Source organism: Contarinia nasturtii, unplaced genomic scaffold (genome assembly GCF_009176525.2).
Source record: "Contarinia nasturtii isolate CC-2019 unplaced genomic scaffold, AAFC_CNas_1.1 Cnas_scaffold_1371, whole genome shotgun sequence".
Classification (NCBI taxonomy): Eukaryota; Metazoa; Arthropoda; class Insecta; order Diptera; family Cecidomyiidae; genus Contarinia; species Contarinia nasturtii.
In genome coordinates, this window is record NW_022198708.1 from 1,980,573 (window position 1) to 2,004,477 (window position 23,905).

At 33.5% G+C, this 23,905-nt stretch overlaps 4 protein-coding genes across 21 annotated transcripts in view; 2 read left to right on the forward strand and 2 right to left on the reverse strand.

The window, feature by feature from the left end:
- Nucleotides 1-744: 744 nt before the first annotated feature.
- Nucleotides 745-9,759, reverse strand: LOC116345950 (eIF-2-alpha kinase activator GCN1). The gene is made up of 7 exons (XM_031775765.1): nt 9,679-9,759; nt 9,459-9,561; nt 8,327-9,297; nt 5,682-8,222; nt 4,238-5,596; nt 4,136-4,148; nt 745-3,793 (listed from the first exon to the last, which is right to left on the reverse strand). Exons 1-7 carry the CDS (start codon nt 9,691-9,693, stop codon nt 834-836), a joined length of 7,962 nt encoding a protein of 2,653 aa, XP_031631625.1. The 5' UTR covers nt 9,694-9,759; the 3' UTR covers nt 745-833.
- Nucleotides 9,760-10,103: 344 nt separating this feature from the next.
- LOC116345656 (vacuolar ATPase assembly integral membrane protein VMA21 homolog) lies at nt 10,104-10,647 on the forward strand. The gene is made up of 2 exons (XM_031775224.1): nt 10,104-10,223; nt 10,325-10,647. Exons 1-2 carry the CDS (start codon nt 10,215-10,217, stop codon nt 10,613-10,615), a joined length of 300 nt encoding a protein of 99 aa, XP_031631084.1. The 5' UTR covers nt 10,104-10,214; the 3' UTR covers nt 10,616-10,647.
- Nucleotides 10,648-10,768: 121 nt separating this feature from the next.
- LOC116345655 (protein Exd1 homolog) lies at nt 10,769-13,452 on the forward strand. Its single transcript, XM_031775222.1, has 3 exons — nt 10,769-11,422; nt 11,505-11,603; nt 11,684-13,452. Exons 1-3 carry the CDS (start codon nt 10,787-10,789, stop codon nt 11,957-11,959), a joined length of 1,011 nt encoding a protein of 336 aa, XP_031631082.1. The 5' UTR covers nt 10,769-10,786; the 3' UTR covers nt 11,960-13,452.
- A 1,351-nt stretch (nt 13,453-14,803) lies between these two features.
- Nucleotides 14,804-23,905, reverse strand: part of LOC116345653 — a 112,248-nt gene continuing 103,146 nt past the window's right edge. For all 18 annotated transcript variants that reach the window (XM_031775206.1, XM_031775221.1, XM_031775210.1 and 15 more), the window contains one exon: nt 14,804-23,030. In XM_031775206.1, coding sequence (XP_031631066.1) covers nt 22,966-23,030 — 65 coding nt within the window. In that variant the 3' untranslated portion in view covers nt 14,804-22,965. The remainder of the gene's footprint in view (nt 23,031-23,905) is intronic.

The following is a 23,905-nucleotide window of genomic DNA, read 5'->3' on the forward strand; positions in this document are numbered from 1 at the left end:
TACCTTTTAGTAAGATTAGCCAAATGTTCATCAAATGAACAAAAATGAATAGAGCCTACGTTATTTTATCGTATATATAAATTAGTTGCTGTAGGATGAATATAAAACAAAAATGGTGAAACCTAAGACACACAAATTAAAAATTATTACCTAGTATGTACCAATTTAAAAGAAAAAAAATACGTATACACCATCTGACTAAAAACAAAATGAACATCATCCCGAAAATTAAGCAAGAAACAAAAAAAGTAATTCCAACCAACAGGAAAACATTACTTTAGAATGGAAATCAATTTTTAGAGTTCACGAATTCGTTTCGCAAATATAGATTGCAAACAAATGGAAATATTTATTTGGTAGTTGAAAATTTAATAAACAAAGAAACAAAAATGAATTAAATAAAAATAAACTGAACATTGTTGAATTGTGAATTTAGATGGTATGTTGGATAAATAATAAAAAAAAAACAATTTGAAAAATCACATGACAAAAGCGAGTTTGAATCCTTTATAAGTTGAACGTGATGCATCTGTTTTGGCGGAAGGTAAATATTTTTGCTTCAAAAAAAAAAAAAACAACAACATTTCTTTTTTCTTTGTTAAATTATTTGAATTATGACATTTATTCAATAAAAATAAAAACTTGACTAACACAGCAATTTTGTTTGGAAAATTGTTATCGCTGTGGCCGCAATGCAAATAGTACAGTTTTATCGATTTTTGAAAATGAAACAGTTTACTGTTGTTGAGTTCAATGTACGAATGTGTTTTTATTATTTCTGTTTTAAATCTGGTTATTTGTTGCATATGTTGATATTTGGCGCATGGTCAAGATCAAGATAGAAGTGTATCGTCCAATTCTTCTTCTTTTCCAATTGGTTGTGTAGCCACTTTGCGCAATACTTTGCTAACCACTTCATTGAGTGAATCTCTTGCGCCTGCATCCAACATTTGTAAGCATTTTTGATGTATATCGTCACCATTACGCAATCGCAGAATGGCAATTAATGCAATTTCCGAATTTGATTTAACATAGCCATTTTTCTCTTTTGTTCCATTCACCAGCATTGGAATGACGGGCCGTAGAAATTCTTGTGTTGTTTTCTCTGCGGCAACCACTTTCGCCAAATAACTGCAATATTTGACAAGCAATTGTTTCACTTCATTGCTGCTATGATTTATCGATCGTACAAATGGTGTGAGCACTTGTTGTGGTACAGCAATGTCTTCATTCATACAATATTCAAACAAATAGCTAGCCGCCCGAATGGCGTTGCTTGCAATTTGAATTTTATCCGATGTTATATTGGCGGTGATAATTTTACAAATTTTCACTTCATATTCGGCTGTATAAATTATCGATGGGCTTTGTTTGAGTGCAACAAATAATGCGGCCGATTTACCATGACGCACTGTCCAATCTTCATTCGCATCGTCTTTCAAGAGGTAACTATTAAGTGCATCGTTCAATTGTTCTTTTGACAACCATTTGCATAATGCTCCTAAGCATCCGCCGACCGCACTTCGTGTTACATCTTCTGGATGATTTAACATTGAGGTCAGTGTTGTGTATACTTGTTTTTTCAGTGGTTCAGACATTTTATCACCGGCTGGTGTGATAAGTCCACGTAATGCTTGTAACATTGTTTCTCTTTCGCCCGAATCATCGTTGGCTTTGATACCGTTATGCATTTCCATAAATAGTGGATCAGCTCGTGTATGAATTCGAACTAATTCAGCTAGCGCAACGCCTGATTTGATGCGTACAATGCGATTTTGGTCGTGTAACGATTTCAAGAATGTTGTTTGCAATTGTGGAAGGAATTGTTTTAGCAATATTCCGACTTTGTGCAAAAGAATGGCAAGCGTTTCCAGAACGGCTGCCTTTACATTTGCATTGAAACGATCGCCCAAAATACGAATCAATGGACCGGTGATATGAACAACGGATGGTTGTAATGCTGCCGAGCTTGTCAATGAAATTACTTCACCCAAACCAATGGCCGCATTTTCTTTTTCTTCGGGCAAACCATTTAAAATTGCCTCACGGAATACCGGTAGCAATGGTGTAATGCCTTTTGGCAAACAAAAACCAGGCAATTCTTCGTCAACTTTCAAATCACTGGCAGCATAACGAACGGCCTGACGAACATCCGATACATGAGCAATTTGTTGGGCTGAATCAAGTGTTTTGATAACAGCGCTCAATGCCTCCCATGATCGTATCAATACATCTTTATCGATATCGGCCAAAAGTCGCAATAAACCACGCAACAATTGTGGTACGTATTGTGAATAGTCACCGGGTGAATGTGTACAAAATGCACACAATAAAACAGCAGCCGAACGACGAGTGTTTGTGTCACTTGATTTTGTTGATTCCATTAAGATATCCATGATGGTACGAATTCCAACTTCATCGCTAACTGATAATACGACAGCCTGACAGTATTCCGTTTCTTGTGCTTCGGTCGGTGTATTTTGTGCTTCGGATAATGCTTGCAATAGAGCTGGTAAAATTTTTTGCAAATATTTTGTTAACGATTCACCGGCAACAGCGGCTAAAATGGACAATGCTTTGGTGTTGACCGGTTGAGCCGTTAACTGTGGCACCAAATATGGTAGAACAACTCTTGATTTAATGGCCATCACTTGACGCAATCCATCCAATGTATTTTCGGCTATTTCTGGATCTGGATCTGATAGACCATTCAACATAGATGGTAAAATATCGTCTAGTGCACGTGAACCAACCGTATTATGTAATGATTCAAATGTTTTGGCAGCTGCTTTTCGCACTTCGGGCAATGGATCACTCAGTGCTTTTCGTACCGTTGGCACAAGGCTATTGACGAATGTCAATACCATTTCCTTTGATGTTGATTCCATAATTTCCGATAAACCAATGCAAACACCTTGACGTTGATCGGCTTGATTTGAATTCAATCCACGTTCCAAAATTGGTATAATTTCGGGTAAAACACGTTCACCAAGCTTGCGCACCAAATCGCCCAATGTTCGTCCGGCCACTTGTCGTTTATCGTGACTTGTACTTGCCAAACAACCAAGCAACAAACTGAATAGTGTTGGTAAAATTTCACGTAGCGTTCGTGGTGTATTGGTAACAACAACTTTCCATACATGCAAAGCAGCTTGTCGTACCATTAGAGCGACATCACTGCGGCCCATATACAAACCGGCCAAAACACGATTACGACGCTCTGCACCAAGGAATCGAATAATGGCGGAATGTGATTGTTCTGTACCAAAATTATCATCTTCGCTGGCCGTTTCAGTTGTCATTTTACCAGACACACCCGAAATACGATACAATAAATCACCCAATAGTTGAACTGAACTGAATCGAATACGCCAATTATCGTCGAAAAGACCTTTTTCCAATTCGGGCAACAACAATGTTACCGCCGATTCAGCATACAAATTAACAATACGTTGGCCGGCCTTTAGTGCGGTGTCACGAACATATTCATTTTCATCGGCAAGCGCCTTTAAAATTGGATTTATAATCAGACCAATGTATGGGGTAAATTCGTTGGGGAATGCACCCGGCATATAAATAAACATCATTATATAACCGTCTTTAACATGTGGCGCAATGTCTGTTCGTTCAGCGGTTGCAATAATTTCGGGCATTAATTTGTGCAATTTTTCAACGCCCAACCCACCAACGACTTCTGATAAACCTTGTGCAGCACCACTTCGATCCACACTACTTGATTCGGATGTAAGTGTTTGCATAAGCCATGGCAATAAGTCTTCGAATGACGATTCACCTAGGGGGTGGATCAGAAAAGAAAAATGGAAATAATAAAAATTAATTAACATATAATGGATTCCAAATGGAACTTAATTGATTGGATAATTGAATTTGCTTTTGAAAACAGATTTCTTAAAATTAAGTTTTGGCAGCGATTTGATATTTGGATCTATGAAGAGACAGAATTACCAAAAATAGAAAAAAATTACAAAATTACCATCTCTTCATTACTATCACTACCAAATCTCAATTTTTTATTTCTCTGTGTGTGTGATCAAACCCCACTATCTTACATTCCAAATAGTTTTTGATATTATGCATATTTGAATAGTAATGTAATTTTTAAGTGACAACTCACCCATTCCACGAACCTAAAGAAAAATCGAAAAATTGACGTTAGCAAATTGTTTAAATGTGAAATTTAAAATAGAAAAGATCGAATGAGCTCAATCTAGCTTACCATTGCACCGAGTGCACGTGATGAAACAGCTCGAACTTCAGGAACAGGATCCAATAGTGATGTCTTGAGACCCGGAATGATGTTCGGTAAGTATGGAGTTAAGTCCTTTTGATCGGTCAGTGAATACATATTTCCGATAATTTGGGCGGCCATTTTACGTGTTTCAGACGAACGATCCATGAATGCTCTTTGAACGACTGGCATAATTAAAGCCAACGATGGTGCATCGATGAAATGCACGAATTTCGTTTCAAGCAAACTGTGCAAGCATTTTGATGTATTTTTCGATGGATCTTCTAACGCCTTCAGCAAAACCGGTACAATGGCTTGAATTTCCGGATTTTTTATAACTGAACCAATAACACGCAATGCATCACCGCCAGCCTCTTGCACTTTTGTATGTGAATCACCCAAAACTTCGATTAATTTCGGAACGATGCTTGGCAAACACGATGACAATTGTTTTGGTGCACAATATGCCATGGCGCCAAGTAATTCAACTGATGCGGTTTTTGTACGCCATGAATCCTCATCCAATGCATTCAACAATGATGGCAAAACCAATTTAACACCATGTGCCGACAGTTTTCCCATTACAACTTTGGCCGTATCGTCGGCGGCTTGCCGCACATATTGACTTGAATCACCAAAACATTGTAATAAATGTGGCAATACATGCACAATATACGGTTCAAATAATCGTCCCAATGTGGTACAAAGCATTTCAAATGCAAACAATGCACCTTCACGTGATTTATAGTTCTTCTTTTCTTGAATGTGCTGCGTTAGTTTGTTCATAATGTCCAATTGTTTGAGCGATAGAATGCCCAAACCTTTAACAATGCCAGCAATGCCATAGGCAGCACCACGACGTTCACCATACTTTTCCGATTTAACCAATTGGTTAAGTAATTTTTTGATCATGGCATTGGCATCATCTTTAACGGATGGCATTAAATGTGGCAAGCAATTGGCAACGGCTTCTTGTACTTGTTGCGATGGTGTTGATAGAGCGGCCAACAAACGTTTAACAATCGGTTGAATTCGTTCATCATCTTTGTCCAAATGGCGTGCCAATGAGCCCATTAAAATAACAACAGCCTGTCGAATATTATCGTAGTGACTTGATTTTGGTGCTTTGTCCAAGAAATGTTCAAATACCGGCAATAATTTTCCAATACTCTCTTTACCATGCAAATCAACAATGTTTAGTGCGGCGGCGAGCATTTCTTTGTGAACGATTTCATCACGATCGCCCAAACCTTTTGAAACCATAAATTGAATAACCCGATCCACCAAATCAAATGAAAAGAACGATGCAATTTGACAAATGGCAATTGCAACACCACGTCTTGGCACCTAGGGATGAATCAGAATATAGAAAAATACAAATAATGCAAATGGAAAATAAATGTTTAAGTAATTTTACGGTCTTAACGCTTACCCATTGATCGATGGCTGGAACAATTTCTCGTTCAAATTGATCCAATTGTGCCGGAATCATTTTCGTTTTTTCATTGTAAATTTCCAACAATTGTTCGAGCACGCTTTCAACAAGCGATGGATCCTCTTTCAAAATCGAAACAATGGCCATTGATGCAGCCTTTTGAATGCACAACTCCGAATGGATAACATCTTTCAAAAGTTCATCGCACATAACAATGGGCACATCAAATTTAGCTTGTTCCCATAGAACGCATGCCAATTGTTTTATTTCTTCGGATACATCATGCTTTGCGATCCACAACCGTCGAATTACATACAAATTAAATTCATAGTCTGATTCGAATTCACTTAAAATCTTAACCATAATGGTTAACGAGCGCAATGCAATATCACGCACAACATCCAAATTACTTTGCAATGCATTCAATAGGCATTCAACATCGCAACGTTCACCATTTGCGTAGAATTTTTCGCCCGAATTACTCTTTGCCACATCCAAAATGACTGTGGCTGCTTGACTTTGTACACGACCACGATGAATGCTCACAATTTCGAGGAATACTTTCAACAATTCATAGCGTGGCAAATACTTGGGATGACGAAAATCGGTTATGTCACCATCGGCTGTATCGCCTGGTATTTGCACATGTTTATCCGTCAATTGAATGGCTGTCAATAGATAGTCATCGTTTTTGGAAATTGCCTTGTGGAATAAAGCCTTTTTCAAGAATTCAAATGCATAACAAAATACTGATGCAAACAATAAATTTGTGTCATCCTCCGTGTTAATGGTTTTCTCAGCAAACAATTGTAGCGTTGTTACAATTTCCTCGTCCAAATTATTTGCCGTCCATGCTTCGCTCAAATCACAATGGGGCTCATGCAAACGAAGCGTATTTATTGCAATTTTGTTCATTAGCCCAGTTAATTGGTCATTTGTTATGCATGGCATTCGTAGTTCATAGTATAGCTTTGTAAATGATTCGGCTGCAAGCGGTGATTTCAGCACATGAAGCACTTTCGGAAGTAATTCAGCATAGTATAATTGAAGCTGTTGACCATTTCCGGCCAATGCACCCTTGATAAGTGACACAATTGATGTGAGCGTTTCATTCAATGCTTGCAAACGTTGTTTGATGGCATTTTCTTTTTCGGTTTGATTTTTAATGGCCTCCTTTTGTTTTGGTGTCAATTGTGGTGGTTTCCATGTTCCATCTTTACGTTTTTTCTCCTCCAGTTCACGACGCAATTGAAGCTCTTCCAGTTGTTCTTTGTATGAATACACCTTATTTTCGCGTTTTCTTGTTAAATCGTGATAAATATCATCGCTATTCGGTATGACACTTTTATCATACAGTTCACCATCCGGTGTTAAATAGGTGAAATACTCTGTATCGCTCACATTTATCATATCGGGATTACTTAAATGTTCGGTTACTTGTGCAATGATTAATGGTAATAAAACTTGTGGACAAAGTTTCGATATCAATGCAACGGTATTCTCAAAGATTGATGTTGCTTTGTATGTTTCGATAACGAGCGATTTAATGCGATTCACATTCATTGCAATCAACGATTTTGGTTCCAATCCCAATTTCGTGACAATATTTTCCCATAAATCTGGTTTTGCAATGTATGCAGCGCCATGATGACAACAAATTAAACAGTTCAATGAAATGGACTGACCGTCGGCAATGCTAACTTCTTTTGAACAGCAAAGCAACCAAATTGCATCGATGTAACCTTGAACCGGTATCACACCTTCTTCAATTGGCTCCGATTCACCGCTCACCTTTGATGTTTGAGCAATTTGTGTAAAATGTTGCAATAAATTTCGTATGATATTAACGTAATCATCGCTTTTGTTGATCAAATCTTTAACCAATCGGTTTGAATAGTCACGTACTTTCTTCGATGATGAGGTGATTGCATACACCAACGCTTTGTACAATGGATCCGGTGATCCACGCAATTTGTTCGTATGCTCCGACAATAATATTTTGCTCATCAATGCCACATAGCATAGCGTATCGACTGGTGCAGATGTTATGAATTTTTCCGATACAAACACTTGTTTTGACATATCCAAAACGATGTTCCAAAAATTGTTCAATTTGCTGGATGTGTCGTTATCGGTTTTTAAAACAATACAGGCCGAGCAAATTGCCTCCGACACCAACGGAATTTGAGATGAATTTTGCGATGCTTTTTCAACAGTTTTAACCAAAGCATCGGACATATTGATACCCGATGGAAATGTGGCCTGTTCCAAACATGCAAGCAACCATTGTAAATACGATACACGCACCGATTGTGTTGCCGATTTTAATTCAATGCCTTTTTTGAAAATATCGGTGATTTTCTTTGGTAATTCACCGGAATAGTTAGTGGCCCATAAACTGAACATTTCCAATGCATGACACAATACTTTCTCATGGATTTCGGTTTCCAACACTTTTATGAAATTGTCGGTAATGAGTGTGAGAACATTCGACAGATCGGCATTTGAAATGTTATTGTAGCTTAGATTACCAGCACCCTGAAAATTTAATTAAATTTTAATCGATTTTAATATTAAAAGAACTCATCTTAATTTAAATGGTAATTTTCTTTCGTTTTTTTTTTTTCGAAAAAAATACACACCTGCAAAATATTTATTCGATATTCAGCCACGGTGATTTTGCCATCGCATCCATTTAGTACAGCAAACACTTGTTTGACCAGTGCTTCAATTGCTTTTGTATCATGACATTTAATTGCGATTTCTTTCAGCGATTCAACAGCTTCAGTGCGCGCCGAATCATCTTTCGAATAAAGATTTGTAATGAGTGTTTTGCCTAAATCGAAAGCAAAGTCACTGCAATCGATATTAATCTCATGAATAATTGCGCCAACACCCTGTAAAATCACTTCTGGACTGCGTAGCATTGCACGCTGCAATGCGGGAAGAATGGATTTTTTGAATTCATCAGCGTTCAATGCTTGCAATAATTGTGAACAAGTGGTGAACAGTGCAACATTTGGTTTAACTTTGACGGTGACCAAGCCTTTTATGAAGTATTCAAGTAATTTGTCTTTATTTTGATGTAGAATGTCATCCGATGCGTTTTTATTCAAACGATATCGAACAATCGCCATCAACAATACAACCACACTACTGGCCGGTTCAACTGATAACAATCGATGGAAATACTCATGTTCAATATCATTATGTTGTGTCCAAAAAGCGGTTATCAGTTGATTTGCACGATCTGAAATCCGTTCATTGCCACTCGATATACCAAATTGATACAATGCCGCTTGATGTTCGATTAATTTCTTAAATTCTGTTTTGCCAACATCTGTGCCACGATCAACGCTCGATCCGAGCGTTATTGACCATCCCAATGCAATGACAGCCGCCTGTGAACACTTTAGCGCCGATACACCAACTAAATCTTTTGACACAATCGTTTTTAGCACATTGTTGAAATGTTCAAATGTTAAATCCGAATGATGTGTTGCCAATGATACAATCAAATCCTTAACCAATGCCTGCGATTTTGGATCTTTGTATTTGGTTAACGTCGTTCCAATCACTTTACAAATGCCACGTATAATAGTTGCATTTATTCCTGCAAAATATGAAATTCGTACAAAATTTATGACATAAAATCACATCAAAATGCGTTTAAATGTTATTTTCATTATTTTACTTTGATCAAATTGATTGGAAACAATCGGTGAACCGGTGATTGAGCAAAGTAAAATAAATCAATATAGCTCAAACACTAACCTGGATTTGTTAACACATTGGTTATATTTTGAAAGAGTTCAGGACGTTCATCAACATTCACATTTAATACCCGATTTGGAAGATCACGCAATGCTTTTGCCAACTGAAAAATAAAATCACATATATACATTAAAACATACGCAATTCAATCTTAATTCAAGTCAATCCGAACGAAAAAAAAGTGAAATACACAAAAAATATTGAAAATAAATTGACGAACCTCTGTGTCTGCCATTTTTTTCCTCTCAATATATTCAACTCAAAACGCATTGGATTTGTCAATATGTCAAATGCCGGCACGTTTCATGCAGTGAGCAAGTTCGTTGGTTTTCATTCGTTTCGTAGTATGCGTTCACGAGTATGGTTATGTATGGGTGACGAGAAATGTCACACACTGAACACAACCTAACTGATTCACAATAACACACGATTCGTTACTATTTTTACCAAAATAGAATTACGGAAAAATTAAAATGAATTATTTTTGAAACACAAAAAAAAAATTAAAATAAATATGTTAAAAAAAAATTATTCCTTTAATTTCAAATGTCATACCGTTTTAAATGACACTTCAATGTTGTTTGTTGTAATGCATGCATGTATGTGAACCGGCCTTAAAGCAATTCTTCTCATGTGATTGTTTATTCATGTGATTTGGTATATAGACCGCCAACCGTGAAATTGACATCCGAAAGTCATTCACAGAACGAACCGAATAAATTCATCAAGTTTGAACAACGAAGAAAAAAAATCATTATGGGAAAGGTACAGTTATATTTATTCTTTTGCTCATTCAGCACAAAATATCAACCACACGAAATATTTTTTGTTTCGTTCTGTCTCATCTCTTTCGTTCACACTTGTAGCGCAATAAAACCAGTCTCGAATCACAACACAATAACGCAGAGAATTTGGCAAAGAAACAACAAGAAGTGTTCTTTGTTATCCTTTTTTACTGTTTACTCATCATTATTTCACCGATTGCCACGTTCTTTGGATCAAAGTATTTCATTTACGATTCACTGTTCGATCCGATACCCAGCAACATTTGGGCAGCTGTATCAGCGGTAGTTGCATTGCACATAGCACTTGGTTTATATTTGTATCGCGCATACTTTGGAGCCGAAGAAACAAAATCACTTCGAAAACAAGAATAAAGGCATCGTTTTTATTGTACATTTGCCGTATTTGAATTGTTACGGATTATAATTTTGCAGTGCAAGTAATAATAAGTTAGTTTAAAATTGAAAACAAAAAAGTGAACAAAACGAGAAAAGAAAAACAGAAAAAATTGAAATAGAATTTAAAAAAATAATAGACAAAATAAAATGGCAAAACACGTATTAGAAGCCGGCGATAAAGTAAAAATTGAGCTATACAATGGGCGCGATATTCATGCCGAATTTGTCAGCGAAAACGAAAATGGATTCACTGTCAAAAAGAGCAAGGATCTGATCTCTGGAAAGGAGCGAAAGTTCAATCAAAATTTTTACCATTCGGAGGTCAAATCCATTGTTAAAATCCACGTGCCAACTACGCAACATGAAGTTCCAAGTGAAAGCAATAACAAACCACGATGTGAACGTAACGGTTCAATTGCGAAAAAGAAATTCTCCCAAATTGAAATTGCAACGATTCAAAATATGGCCAGAGAAACGGTACACATTGCACAACACGATGAAAGATACCACAGTTCCATTGATGATTTGAAGCGGCAATCAATAATCACCGTTAATTCTGAGAATAGTTTTGGCCGACTCGATACAAAACGTCCATTGCTGACATTGACAACACCATCTAAAGTCTACATATTCGACATGCTGCGCCTCGGACAAATGAAAAAAGAATTTAAAGAAATTTTTTCATCAGATTTACCACGAAAAATAGTGCACAGCTCAGCTGAATTGGCGGACTATCTACTTCACAAGGAAACGTGCACCATCAACAACGTTTTTGATACTTTGGTACGTAATATAGCAATAGAATTTGTTTTTTTTTTTAAAGAAAAATTTCATTGAGTAAAAATTATGAATGAATATTTTGCAGATGGTACATTTCAATTTGGAAAAGAAACACGAGCATATAAATTTACAAAAATGCTACGAAAAATACTTTGAACTGCCAGACGACTTCATTCTCAGCAAGGTAAACTTATTTTACTATTTTGTGAAAGAGAAACGCAATTTCATTGTTGAGCTAAATGAATATCATTTCATGGTTTTCAGTTCGACTACAACATTCGACCGTTATCGAAAGAGTCCTTGGTTCGAGCTGCATTGAACTCGATAATGCTGATGAAGTTGTACTGGCACATGAACGATATTTTGATGAAGCCGTTTTATATCGCAAGTAAACAATTCTCCGAAACTTACTCAAGCGTTGACCACCAAGTTGATTTGGTGCTGCATGTGAACGGTCGAGTTTATCCCGGCGTGGAAAACATCGAATTGAACGCAATCGAGCAACTAGACAACGAACTTGAGTTGATACAGTTAAACTAAGTCAAAAGGTGTGTGCATAGAAAATGGTATTGGAACTTCTGAGATGCCTTCACATCAAAATTCGTTTTTCTTAAATTTTAAATTTACCTGGTCCAGACACGGAATCGAAACAAAAACTCTATTGTATTCACAAAAAGCATTTAATTTATTATAATTTCATTGAAAAGCAATTTATTACCCATCATAATAATACATAATTTTTTTAGAAGTCACAGGTAGTTAATCAAGCGTGAAATTAAAAAAAAATATATTCAAAATGCAAAAATCATCATGGTCAAAAATGCTATAGACAAACAGACTTCGGCGTTAATCAAAAACATGATTAATTAATCATGACATTTTCAAATTGATTCCAGCCGGTGGGCGCTGGTATCGAAGATTTTTTGTTGGAGATTCAACGAATACGACATCTATTAAAAGACATAAAGATTTTTGTTACTCTTTAATGTTCTTTAACTGTAGCTGCTTGTGCAAAATTTATAACAAACACGCATACACAGAATCGGTGTCAGTACTAATACGTTTGCAATACAGCTATATAGTTCGCTAGAGCTGTATCAACACAGCAGTAGTAACGAAAATCTCTATTGTCTTTAATAGGTGGCGTATTGTTGAATTTTCATCAAATATTTCCATACAAAAAGTGCTTCACTAGCGCCCACCGATTCCGGCTAAATGCAGTGATATGCACATTTATGTTTTAGTCACTAATAAATGCAGTAAAATTGATAAGAGCAGACAATTTTATATAAAGATCAGAATTGCTAATATCAGAATCCGAATTCTGTGTATGTTGCACATTGTGAAGAGTGAGAATTTGTGTGCATGCACATGAAAATAATGTTTTTTTTTTCTTTGCGAAAGATTCAAATACGAATTTTATTTATCAAAAGAAAAATGGTTATTGGATTATTGGATTTATACGGGGAGTATACTAGGTCTGCTATCCAGCAAAATCCATAGTTTCTCGTTGCTCAGGTTTCTTAACCTATTGCAAGACACCCGTTTGTGTGTCTAAAACACACTAAGTAGTTCATTATCAAAATTAAGAATGTATTTTTGATGTAGGATGACAAAATGAATCTTTACATTTCAAAAGTCAAAATATTCACATTCCACTTCACATTTGTGACTTTAAAACAATAAAATTTCATTGACACACGATAATTTCAAAATTCATAAACCAAATAGAATTCGGTTCAGTTTTTCGATTGAAATAATGCATAAATTTGAACATTACTTTTGATTTCAAATTAAAAAATATTAAATTTTATTTCTTCATTCAAAGAGTAAGCAAAATATACCGTTTAGTGTAAAAAGACGAATAATTTAAGCAACGGATTGTACTAAACATCACTGTAATAGTCAACACAATAACTAAAAAGGCAATACCAAAATGTTACCCAACCAAATTTTTATTTAAGCAGAAGTTCACGCGAAAAGAAAAGTTGTTCTGAAAAATATAAATAAAAATGTAAAATTTCATTTTAGAATATTTTGTTCTATCGCCTAACTAACTTGAGTATGTGGTAGGGTAAGATCTTGGCTAAAATTTATGATGAAGGGTAAGATAAATTTCGCCTGGCCGTTTGCGGACAAACGAAAAAAATATATTTCATCGACCTAAAGTCATAACCATAACTCAACATTATTAAAATTGAAGTGGTGATCCATAAAGGTGGAACATTTAGCTACATTTTGAATTTTGGATGAAAAGAATCTGTTTACGATTACAAAAATTACAGACTTATATATTTGTATCACTTCGAGTTCCGCACCCTGTATATTGCATAGTTTTTTTTCAGCTGGAATTTTTTTAGATTTTTTATGTGTCTTGTTTTCTTACATAAAGTGCTTAATTTGCGCCTACAATAAGGATAAAAACGAGCTTTGAGCACCAACTCACTCCGATATAATATTTTTACTCACCTGTCTTACCCTCTATAAATTTCACTGTACGTGTAAATAAATACTGAAAAAAGAAAAAAAACTTTCAAATCGAAAAATGAAACAAGTCGCATTAAATTTGTAATTGATGTAGTTTAGGTTCTGTTTAATGAAAGCTCAATAAGAGTACATACAACAATTTCGTGCAATACATTCAAAAACTCATAATATTTGGTTTGTTTTTGTTTCTTTTAATAATAATTATCGTTATATACTCTAACTTTCTCTCTCTGCGCGCATATGTGAGCGTTTGTTTGTCTTTTTATTTCTGTTTATATATATATATATTTCTATCGGTTATTACGGTCCAATATTTAATATTTTTTTGTTTATTATATAGTTTAAATCTTTGCCATTTTTTTTTCTCATTTTACGTTCAAAAATTGTCTATTTCTCGAATTTTTGTTGTTGTTGATCTAATTCATTTTTGTTTTCTGTCCATACGTTAAATGCATTTTATCGTTCTCATGATGTTGATCGGTGAGTATGTATGTTTTACTGCAAATTAATGAAATTGATGCGATCACGAAGAATTAATGTGTCTTGTGTGTTTTGCTAATAAAAATCTGTTAAACATAGTAATAATATAAGTGTGAAGAGGTTGTTGATTATTTATTGCGCTCAAAAACACTTAGGCGAAAAATGAAATACTTAATCAAATGTGTGAGCAATTAAACGAATGGGCATTTCCTGAAACGAAATGCAAATTTATAGTGGAAAAACTATAGATGCGATGTGTCACGTTTATAGATTGTAAACGAAATTCAAGATATATCAATTGAAAAACAATTTGGCGAATACTTTGTTCACGGTCATTGAACTACTGTAGTGAATCGATGTAAATCGAATCACTATTGCTTTCCATTTTGTGTGGCTACCATTTTGCTTACATTCATGTTTTTTTTTGTTAATGTTATTTTTGTTGTTGTTTTCGTTCTCTTTTTTTGGTAATAAATATAAAATCTATGGTTTTTGAGCTAGTGCATTTTGTTATTTCTGTTCATTTTTTGTTCTCTAGTAATTTGTGTATCTCATGGAAAAAGAAATATGAGGGCGATAGTTGCAGAAACCATTTGTATGGATGACAGCTGAAACTATATGCGTCTATCTCTCTGTCGTCCGTTTTTATTTTTGTTTGGAATGCATTTTTATTTATGCGATTTAATTTTGAATAAACGTCATAGATTCATTGCCCTTTCGATTTGCAATGTCCTGTATCTTATATGTTGTGGCTTCGTTAACTAATTATTATTCGAGTTTTATTTTGAAATTATGTTTAAACGCAATACATTGCCGTCAATTACCAAAGTCATTTCATTTCATCGTCTCACATAATCCATTTGTTTGTCACCTTTTTTTTTTTAAACACACGCACCGAAAAATTGTTTAAATTTGAAAATACGCTTTGTTGGCACTTGAAGTCAAAAAACGGTTGAGACAGCACACAATGGCTATGCATTAACGTGCACAAAAATTTGTATATTGTTTAATATTATTGCTCACCGATTTTCATAATAAATATACGGATGTCATTTAAAAATTTAAACAAAAAGTTTTTTATGTTCAGTTCGATGCTCTAAACGTGGTGTGTATAGAAAAATGTGTACGGCAAAGAATGTGGTTCATACTTGGAACATGGTTTGTGCATCCGTTGCTAATTACTGTAAATGTGCGGTTGTCCGATTTGTTTCTTTGTGTGGGTCAATAATATTTGAACAGAAATTGACGGTCATTCGGTGAATTTGTTACGTAAATTCATTCGAAGATGTAATATTATCATGAAATTATGCTCGTACCCACAAAAGAAAAAATTGTAAAACTTGATCACATCATACCAACTTTTTCAAACCATTTATTTTCATTATTCCTTTTTAAACTTTTGTGACTACATAAATTTATGTGTGTGTTTGTTTCATTTGTTTTCCAAATTTTTCATCATGGTGCAAATTTGAATGCATTATAATTATGTTGATAAATGTCACACGACTGTGTCGTATACTGAGTTGAACGGTGTATCAATATTGGATGTTATTTCATTTTCTTGTTAATTAGGTGTATTCTGATTTACTTTTTTCTCGCATTCGTTTCGCAAGGAATTTTTGCAATCTATCTAAAAGTTTTACTACACCAAAGTGAGGATATATTTAACGAGAGACATATTGAACTCGAACAAAACCAAAATTAAATTTAAAAACAAATTTGTTGTGTTTTAATTAAAATCAGAGTCGATTTAATCGGAATGTTGGCAAATACGGATATATCCTTATATGTGTCAAGAATTGTGAATGAATTCGATAGACTTTCTGTGCCATTTTCATGCTGTTTGGTCGTTAAATTCGTTTGCTTTAACTTCGTTGGAATGACGAGTAATTTAGAAATAAAAAGAAACAGAATTATGGACATTGAAAAAATGGTCTTTCGTTTGACTATCATTCGAATTAATAGCCATTGTAACGAAAGTATTCGATATTTTTCATTTGCCTTTTGATTGAGTGGTAATCACTTGAGATTATCGTGAGCATTCATTTCATTCACATTCATTTTAATATGCAAAATTCATAAATGAATTATAATAAGTCTAGCACTCGAATGTGATCAACATTCAACATTTTTCATTAATATTATAAATTTGTTATGGTGAAGTTTTCTTTGGTTTAGTCCATTCAATGCGCTCATTCATTCGATCATCGATTTATTTGAATTGCACACTCATACATGCACACACCAAGAAAGTAAAACAAATTTCTAAAATACAACATTTATAAATGTATATTTGGTATTGTTACCTGTCATTCGAACATTATTTTAATTTATTTTGTTTTCACACATAATCACACATACGCACATTTATTTTGGAAACATTACTCCTTTTTGTTTGTTTGTTTGTTTGTTTGATTGAAGTAAATGCAATTGTTTCTTGTATTATTTAGTTCATACTGCTTGCAAACATGACGATTAACTTTGTATTTTTCACTTGCATGGAAAAATTAGGAAGAACATGTGCAGTTTACATTTTTGTTTGTGTTAAGATAAAAAGTTTTTATTAAAAACTGGTACGTTGCAAATTTTTTTAATTTTTTTTTTTTGGTTTGCTAATTTATTATGGTTCGTTTAAATTTAAATGTAGTGTTTATCTCTCAAAGAAAATGGAATTGATTGATTAGAGTAGAGGCCAATGTTTTTTTAGCAAATTTTATTTTTTTATGTTGATTTTTTTTGTTGATATTATTGATTTTTTTCTGTGGGTTATTTTTTTAATGTCTAATTTGTTTTGGCCGTCGTAAAGAGTTAAATCGCTACACAAACTACGGTAATTCTATGTGAAACATGGAATTTGATTTTATCTCGTTTTTCTTATCATTTTTTGTTTGGTATTTGTGAGATTGTGTGAATTTTTGTTGCCACCGAATGCATTTAAATTTGATGATTGGATTGCATGGATATTTTCTTATCTTACTTTTTTTTTTGTATAAATACTGAAAGGACCATGTTTAGTTGAAACAAATTCAGAAAATGATTCAATAAATGGAAGTGTATATTTAAACTGAATTTTAAATTTGGCCACTTGAAGCCAATTTCATTGTATTTGCAATCCGCATACATAGATTGCACGAAATGAAAACAAAAAAAAGAATACCTGGATGTATACTTTGAATTCGAACGCCATGGCGATCAAGTTACAAGTATGAAAAATATGAAATCAAATACAAAATTTGATACTTCATCATAAATTCGACTGCATTCGCCTAGTTAGCTACCTATTTCTGGAAATTCGTGGCCTAGTGAATTATAATTTTTCACAAATGAAATAACCAGAGACACAAACAACGCCATATGCTTAAGCATTGAGGTGTGCGTCTATGATGGTATAGTTTGTGTTCACGCTATAACCGATTAAAAAAAATAGTGTGAATTTTGAAGGAAGAAAAGAATGGTAAGTGGAAAACGCTTCGAATAGAAAAAAAGGAGAACAACTAAAAATCAAACCAATTACTAAAATTGTGATTGATTGCCTGATTTTTGTGTGCATCAATTCCATTTTTTTTTTGTTCAAAAACATCGAAATAAAATAACTACATTCAAAAATTGTTCCGTTTCTGTGAACATATTTTGGCATCATTCATTTGATAACAATGGTGTGGTGGTTGATTTGATAATAATTTGGTGGTTCACACATCGATTTTACCCGAAAAATGAAATGAGAGAGATAAATTAATTAATGGGGATGACAGAACAGGAATTAAATTTTGTTAAATTGTGTGAAATCACGTAATTAGTTTTTTTTTTGTTCCTTCTTTAAAAAAAACCCAAATCGTTGAGTTCTGTATGGTATGTGTGTGTTTTATTTGAAATGTGCACATATAATGTGTTTTTAATATAAATTTATATTCTGTCAACTAAATAATGACACATTGAAATAGTATTTCCATGCTCTATATATTTTATTTAAATTGCACGCGAACAATTCATTTGATCAATAGATTATTACAGGCTCTTTTATCATATTTTGTTTGTTTGCTTTCCTTGTTCTGTATTTGTTTTTAAATTTTTCTTCTTTTTTTTAAACTAGATCCTTTAACAATAAATCTAACGTGTATGAACTTGTGTGAATGAGTGAAAAGAATATCATGATTTATATGCATTTATTTTCGATTTATAATTCTACTAGGTTTCCAAATGAGACTCATCGACATTCTTAATTTTACTACAATAAATAATTATTGAATAATGGTTTTAGATAGTCGTTCCCTTCATTTGTTATTAAATTAGTCACACTTTTTTTTATATATATTTATTTTTTGCGTTGACGATGTGGTTGACATTGGCATTTTGTTTGAACGTAAATCCGCAATTATATCAACTATTCGAGTTTTATTATTTATAATTGTTTTGTGTGTGTCTAGCGGTGTATGTGTGGGCATTTTTATTTTTTGCTTCGCATTTTATGCATTCGATGATATTTCAATATACCCAATTAGCATTGATTGCATATTTACGTAACAAAAATGGCAATGTCGATGCATCACTCGACGTCATTTTGGTTCACCACAACAATTTTTTTTTTTTCGTTTGTTTGTTTTTATTTGGTATCCTTTTATTTTATTAAATTTTTTGTTTTCTTCTTCATTTATTCGTTAAAAAAAGTGAGCAAAATATAAAAGTTTTACATTTGTTTCATTTTGTTTGTTTGTTTGTTTTAAATACGTAGTTCGTATGTTTTGTGTTGGTGTGAATATGAAATGTAAATAGAATTAAATGTTTTTGTAACTAATGTCCAACATGCGTGGCCATAAAAAAGAAACGAAATGCAAACGAAATATGAACGAAACAATTGTTTTGTGTTTATTTTCATTTTTACATGTAATTCATGTATTTGTCTCTAGGTTGCTTATGTCCTTTTACATATTTTGTGTGTTGTTGTTATTTTCTTTTTCTCTTCTCCAATTAATTACTAGTTTTTTGGAAGATCTATTTTTTTATAAAATTAATTCAATTATATATTTTCATATTTATTTAAAATGTTGATTCGACAAAAATGTGAAAAACAAAAGTTTGAATTCAATCAGATATTCAACAATAAATCGTTTAACACTCTCCTAAGGGGTAAAAATTTAACATGTTGTTGTTGTTTGGTGATCGGTGAATTGGTTTAAACAAAGAGAGTAATGCCACATATTTAATCTATTTCAATTAAATGCAGAGTTGCTCTCTCTGTGTGTCTCTTTGTCTGTCGTTCTCCGTGTAATGAATGTTTGCTAAATTTTGTTATACATATAGTTTAATTTTCGTTTTGTTGTTTTCATCTTACATCATATTTTTTCTGAATGTGAATGAGTGTAAGTGTGTGCGAGTGAATGTATGTTTGTTTTAACTCCACTTAATTCATTTTCAATCGAGCAAAATGTATTGAATTTCCATATATGATGATACACTGTAATTTCGATGGGATTAAAATATAATCCTTTCGGATTTATTTAATAAAAAATCCAAATGGATTAAAATGAAATAAGAAGGTGCTAGAAAGATTTTTTGTATTTATTTTTTTAATGTAAATAAATTGTATTAATTGTTTGAATATTCCATGAATAATCATTCTGGTGGAACACGGTTTCATATTGTATTGACATTTACATGAAACTTCAAACTCCTCTCATTGTCTTTCGATTAGAAAGATAACCTTTCACGGTCTTATGTTTGTTGTGTAAAACGCGTGCATCGTTATCGAAAAAACTTTTTTTGTTTCTGTTGGAATTTCGATTGGTTTGTTTATTAAAAGATGATTTTCAATAAAATCCTTTTTTCCATCGCTTCTGTGCTATTTATTAGATTTCTGATAAAATGTTTCATAGCTAGTGAAAACAAAGTGAAGAAAGTTTTTGGTTCGTTTGCATCGAAGACTTGTGAAACTATATTTATGCAAGAGTGAATGAACGCATTAATAGTTTGTTTATTGTAAACCCGTTCGATCACATGAATCGGTGATTGTATATTTTGATGAATTTTTAGAGGCCCATTTTTAAAATACCGGGAACCTATAAATTCATCAAAAACAGATCAACGAAACCATGGAATATCTATTCAAAAAGAAATCAGAGCGCGTACCAGATCCGTATGTAGCTGAAATACTAAAAATTGAATTGCATCCAATTCGTTTCGGAGATGGTCGAGCATATTTTTGTACGATGACGATGGCTGGCGAATTTCACATTCGCATCGATAAGCAAGGTCTTTATTTCATGCTGAGAGCGATCGAATGTCCACATCCATGGCTCATTAGACGTGATGGAACACCAAAGTAGTATACTGAATTAAAAGCCGCTGATTGGGACGTGCTTTGGTGAACGTATTTTGACATTGATGCCATCGAAAGAACACCGCAAAATGACAATCATGCCACTATAAAGTTCGAAAATTCAAACGGATGGAGTGGCCATGCCATTTTTGATGGAACGCACAAAATTCGTTGTTGTCAAAGACGAAAATGAAACCATGCGATAGACACAACAAAAATTATTGAAAGCGCAACAAGCGTATGGTCTCGATCCAGGTCTTCGGCTGGTGATTGGCGGTGTTTGTGTGACCAATTACAATGATCCGAACAAGGAAAATTGCCGCGAAAAACTCGTTCGATTGACATCGGGTCAATATAATCACATGATCGGCTATCGCAAGCGAAATAAATGGCGCAAAAAATTTGACTTTCAACATCGACGAAAAAATGCGTATTCACCGAGAATCCTTTGATGAGCAACCAGGTCCACATTCAGATAACATTGATAGATATGTCGATCATATTTTATGGCATTCCAATGAGAAGTTGGAAGCATAAACGCAGTACGAATATGCACTTCAAGATTTTCTACAGTACATCGATACGAATAAGACACTCGATAAGTTGGCAGACTGGTTGATCGATGGCAAAGAAACATTCGTAATTGTGGGTGAAAATTTCATTGCTGCCGACTCAGAAGCAAAAGGTTATTTATTTATTTATGATTGAATTTATAACACCATTATATTGAGTTTTCCAAATATTATTTGTGATTTTATTTAAAAAAATAGGTTATATTCGGTCGAAATGAAGTGTCGGCGCAACTGTACAGTGGTCAAAGTGGATGAATTTCGAACAACAAAGATATGCTCGCTGTGTTTAGAAGACTTGGAATTTTCAAAGAAAGGTGATCGTGTGAAGATGAAATATCGATACTTTACTTGCCGTGGATGCGAACTATTGCGATAAGAAAGTCAACCATCGACTCACGAAAGAGTAATCGTCTTTTGACGAAACAACGAAAACATCGACCTTGTCCTGGACCACGTATGGCATCAAAATTCCGACGCTACGAATAAAACGGAGAATTGGTCAGACTATCACATAGAATCGTGATACAAACGCCGGCCGCAATATACTCTACAATGGTTTGTGCATTTGATTGAATCGATTTCTCAATATGAACAATAAGTAATGAATTTGTTATTTGTTAAACAATTCAAACATAGGACTTAAACATGAAATTTCATTATGGAATATTCAAAATGCACACTAACTATGTTTAACTTGAAGTTCACATTAAGTTATGTTATTATAATCATTATTTTCAGAATCAACAACCAATACAAGGAACATCGCGTTCTATCCGAGATCAAGTACGAAAATCTCGGCCGTAAGCCCTGGGTGTTGTGCGGGATGTCATCGTGCTCTTATTATAGCTACTTTTCGTAAGTATTTAAATTTAATCCTACAGTGCCAACATTTATTCCTTTTGGATTATTTTGATAAAAAATCCCAAATGATTAATGTTTAATCCCTTCTATTTTACAGAGTAATCTGCGCATAAAATACATTTGCAAAAACCGCCGAATGGTATCGATTCACGTGTTGGTGTGCGTGCAATAGCGCAATGCGACGCTAATTCTGTCTCTTTTTTGAATTTTATCTCGCTGATGAATCACCGTATCATATTATGCGAGCGTGAATACCATTTTATTTCATTTCTTACTATTTATAACTATGTAAATTTAATATTTAAATCGATATTTCATTTCTATGGTTTTTTTCTTCATCTCATTCCATTCCCCTTTTTTAAAAATCTATTAAATACTAAATTTTTTAACGAGTAATTTTTCTGTGTTTGCATTTAATTCACTTATTTTCTTTTTTATCTTCGTCTCCTTTTGTTTTGATTACCATCACCTGACTCTATTTCGATTAATCGTTTGAGTTTACAATTTTAAATAGATTTTTTTTTATTCTCACTATTGTGTGTCCGTGATTTTACTTATATTTGTTTGTGTGGTGTGTATGTTGTATTTTTTTCTCCAAATTTTCATTTATTTTACTCGTAACATGTAATTCATAATTGCAATACGATTTTCAACCATTTTAATATTCATTGGGTTTGAGTTCATTTAAGGAAAATGTTCATTTGTTTTTGTCACAAATCGATGAATAGAAAAAAAACGAAACGTTTTCGAGTTTATGTTTTTTTTCTCTTTCTCTCTATTTCATTTTGAAATTTTCTTCTCTCCCTTCATCCTCTCTCTTCGTTCTCATCATTTTACTTTGATTCGTCTTTTCGTGCCGCATCTCCAATGTCCCCTCGCATTTTCCAAATGGGACTGCCTGCTCAATGTTCGAAAAAGGGGCGAATTCAAAGAAAGAAAAGTAAAAAAGAAACAAATGAATAAAAATATGTTGTTGTTTTTTTGTTTGTTTTGTTTGCCAAATTATTGCTTTTTTTTTTGTTATGTATTTGTGAAAAGAAAGAAAAAGATGTTGAAAAACAAAAATAAAAATAAATATAGTTGCCATTGCAAGCATCACAACAACGCAAAGTTAGGTATGTACGTGCGAAAATATTATTGGATACAATAGAAACAAAGTTTTTTGTTGTTGTAAAAAGATGTCAAACCGCTTCCAATTTGAATTTGAATATCATTACTCAAATTGGATTGGGATTTCGGCAATCACATCTTCATTCAGTATGTATATGTTGCTATGAACATCTGGTCATCAATAAAAATGTCATTACATTCGTTTCTTTTCAATTGATTTTATTTCTTATTTCTTCTGAAATGAAAATGCCATCGGGTCCATATAGTTTGAAAAACTTTCTTCTAAAATTAAATGAATTTGCCATACATTTTCACGAATGTGATTTGTTTACCAGACGATCATGACAACATATCCATTGGCCACTGGCAACGATGATGGATTTACACATTTTTTTTGCACATCGAATTGATGACAGATTTTATTTTCTATATGTCACCAATTCATTTGTGATTTCAACTTAATTTAGGCATAATTAAAGAGTAGACAATTTGGAAAATTAATTTTAAATTTTATTACCCAAAAAAAAAAGAACAAAACAAATTGAAAACCAAAAAAATTGGGAAACCAGAAAAATAATGAAGGAAAAAAGTGACAAAACTATGTCGCTGTAAATGTACATTTGGTGACGGTGGTGGTAGGCGTAGACTCTTGTAGTTTTGTAT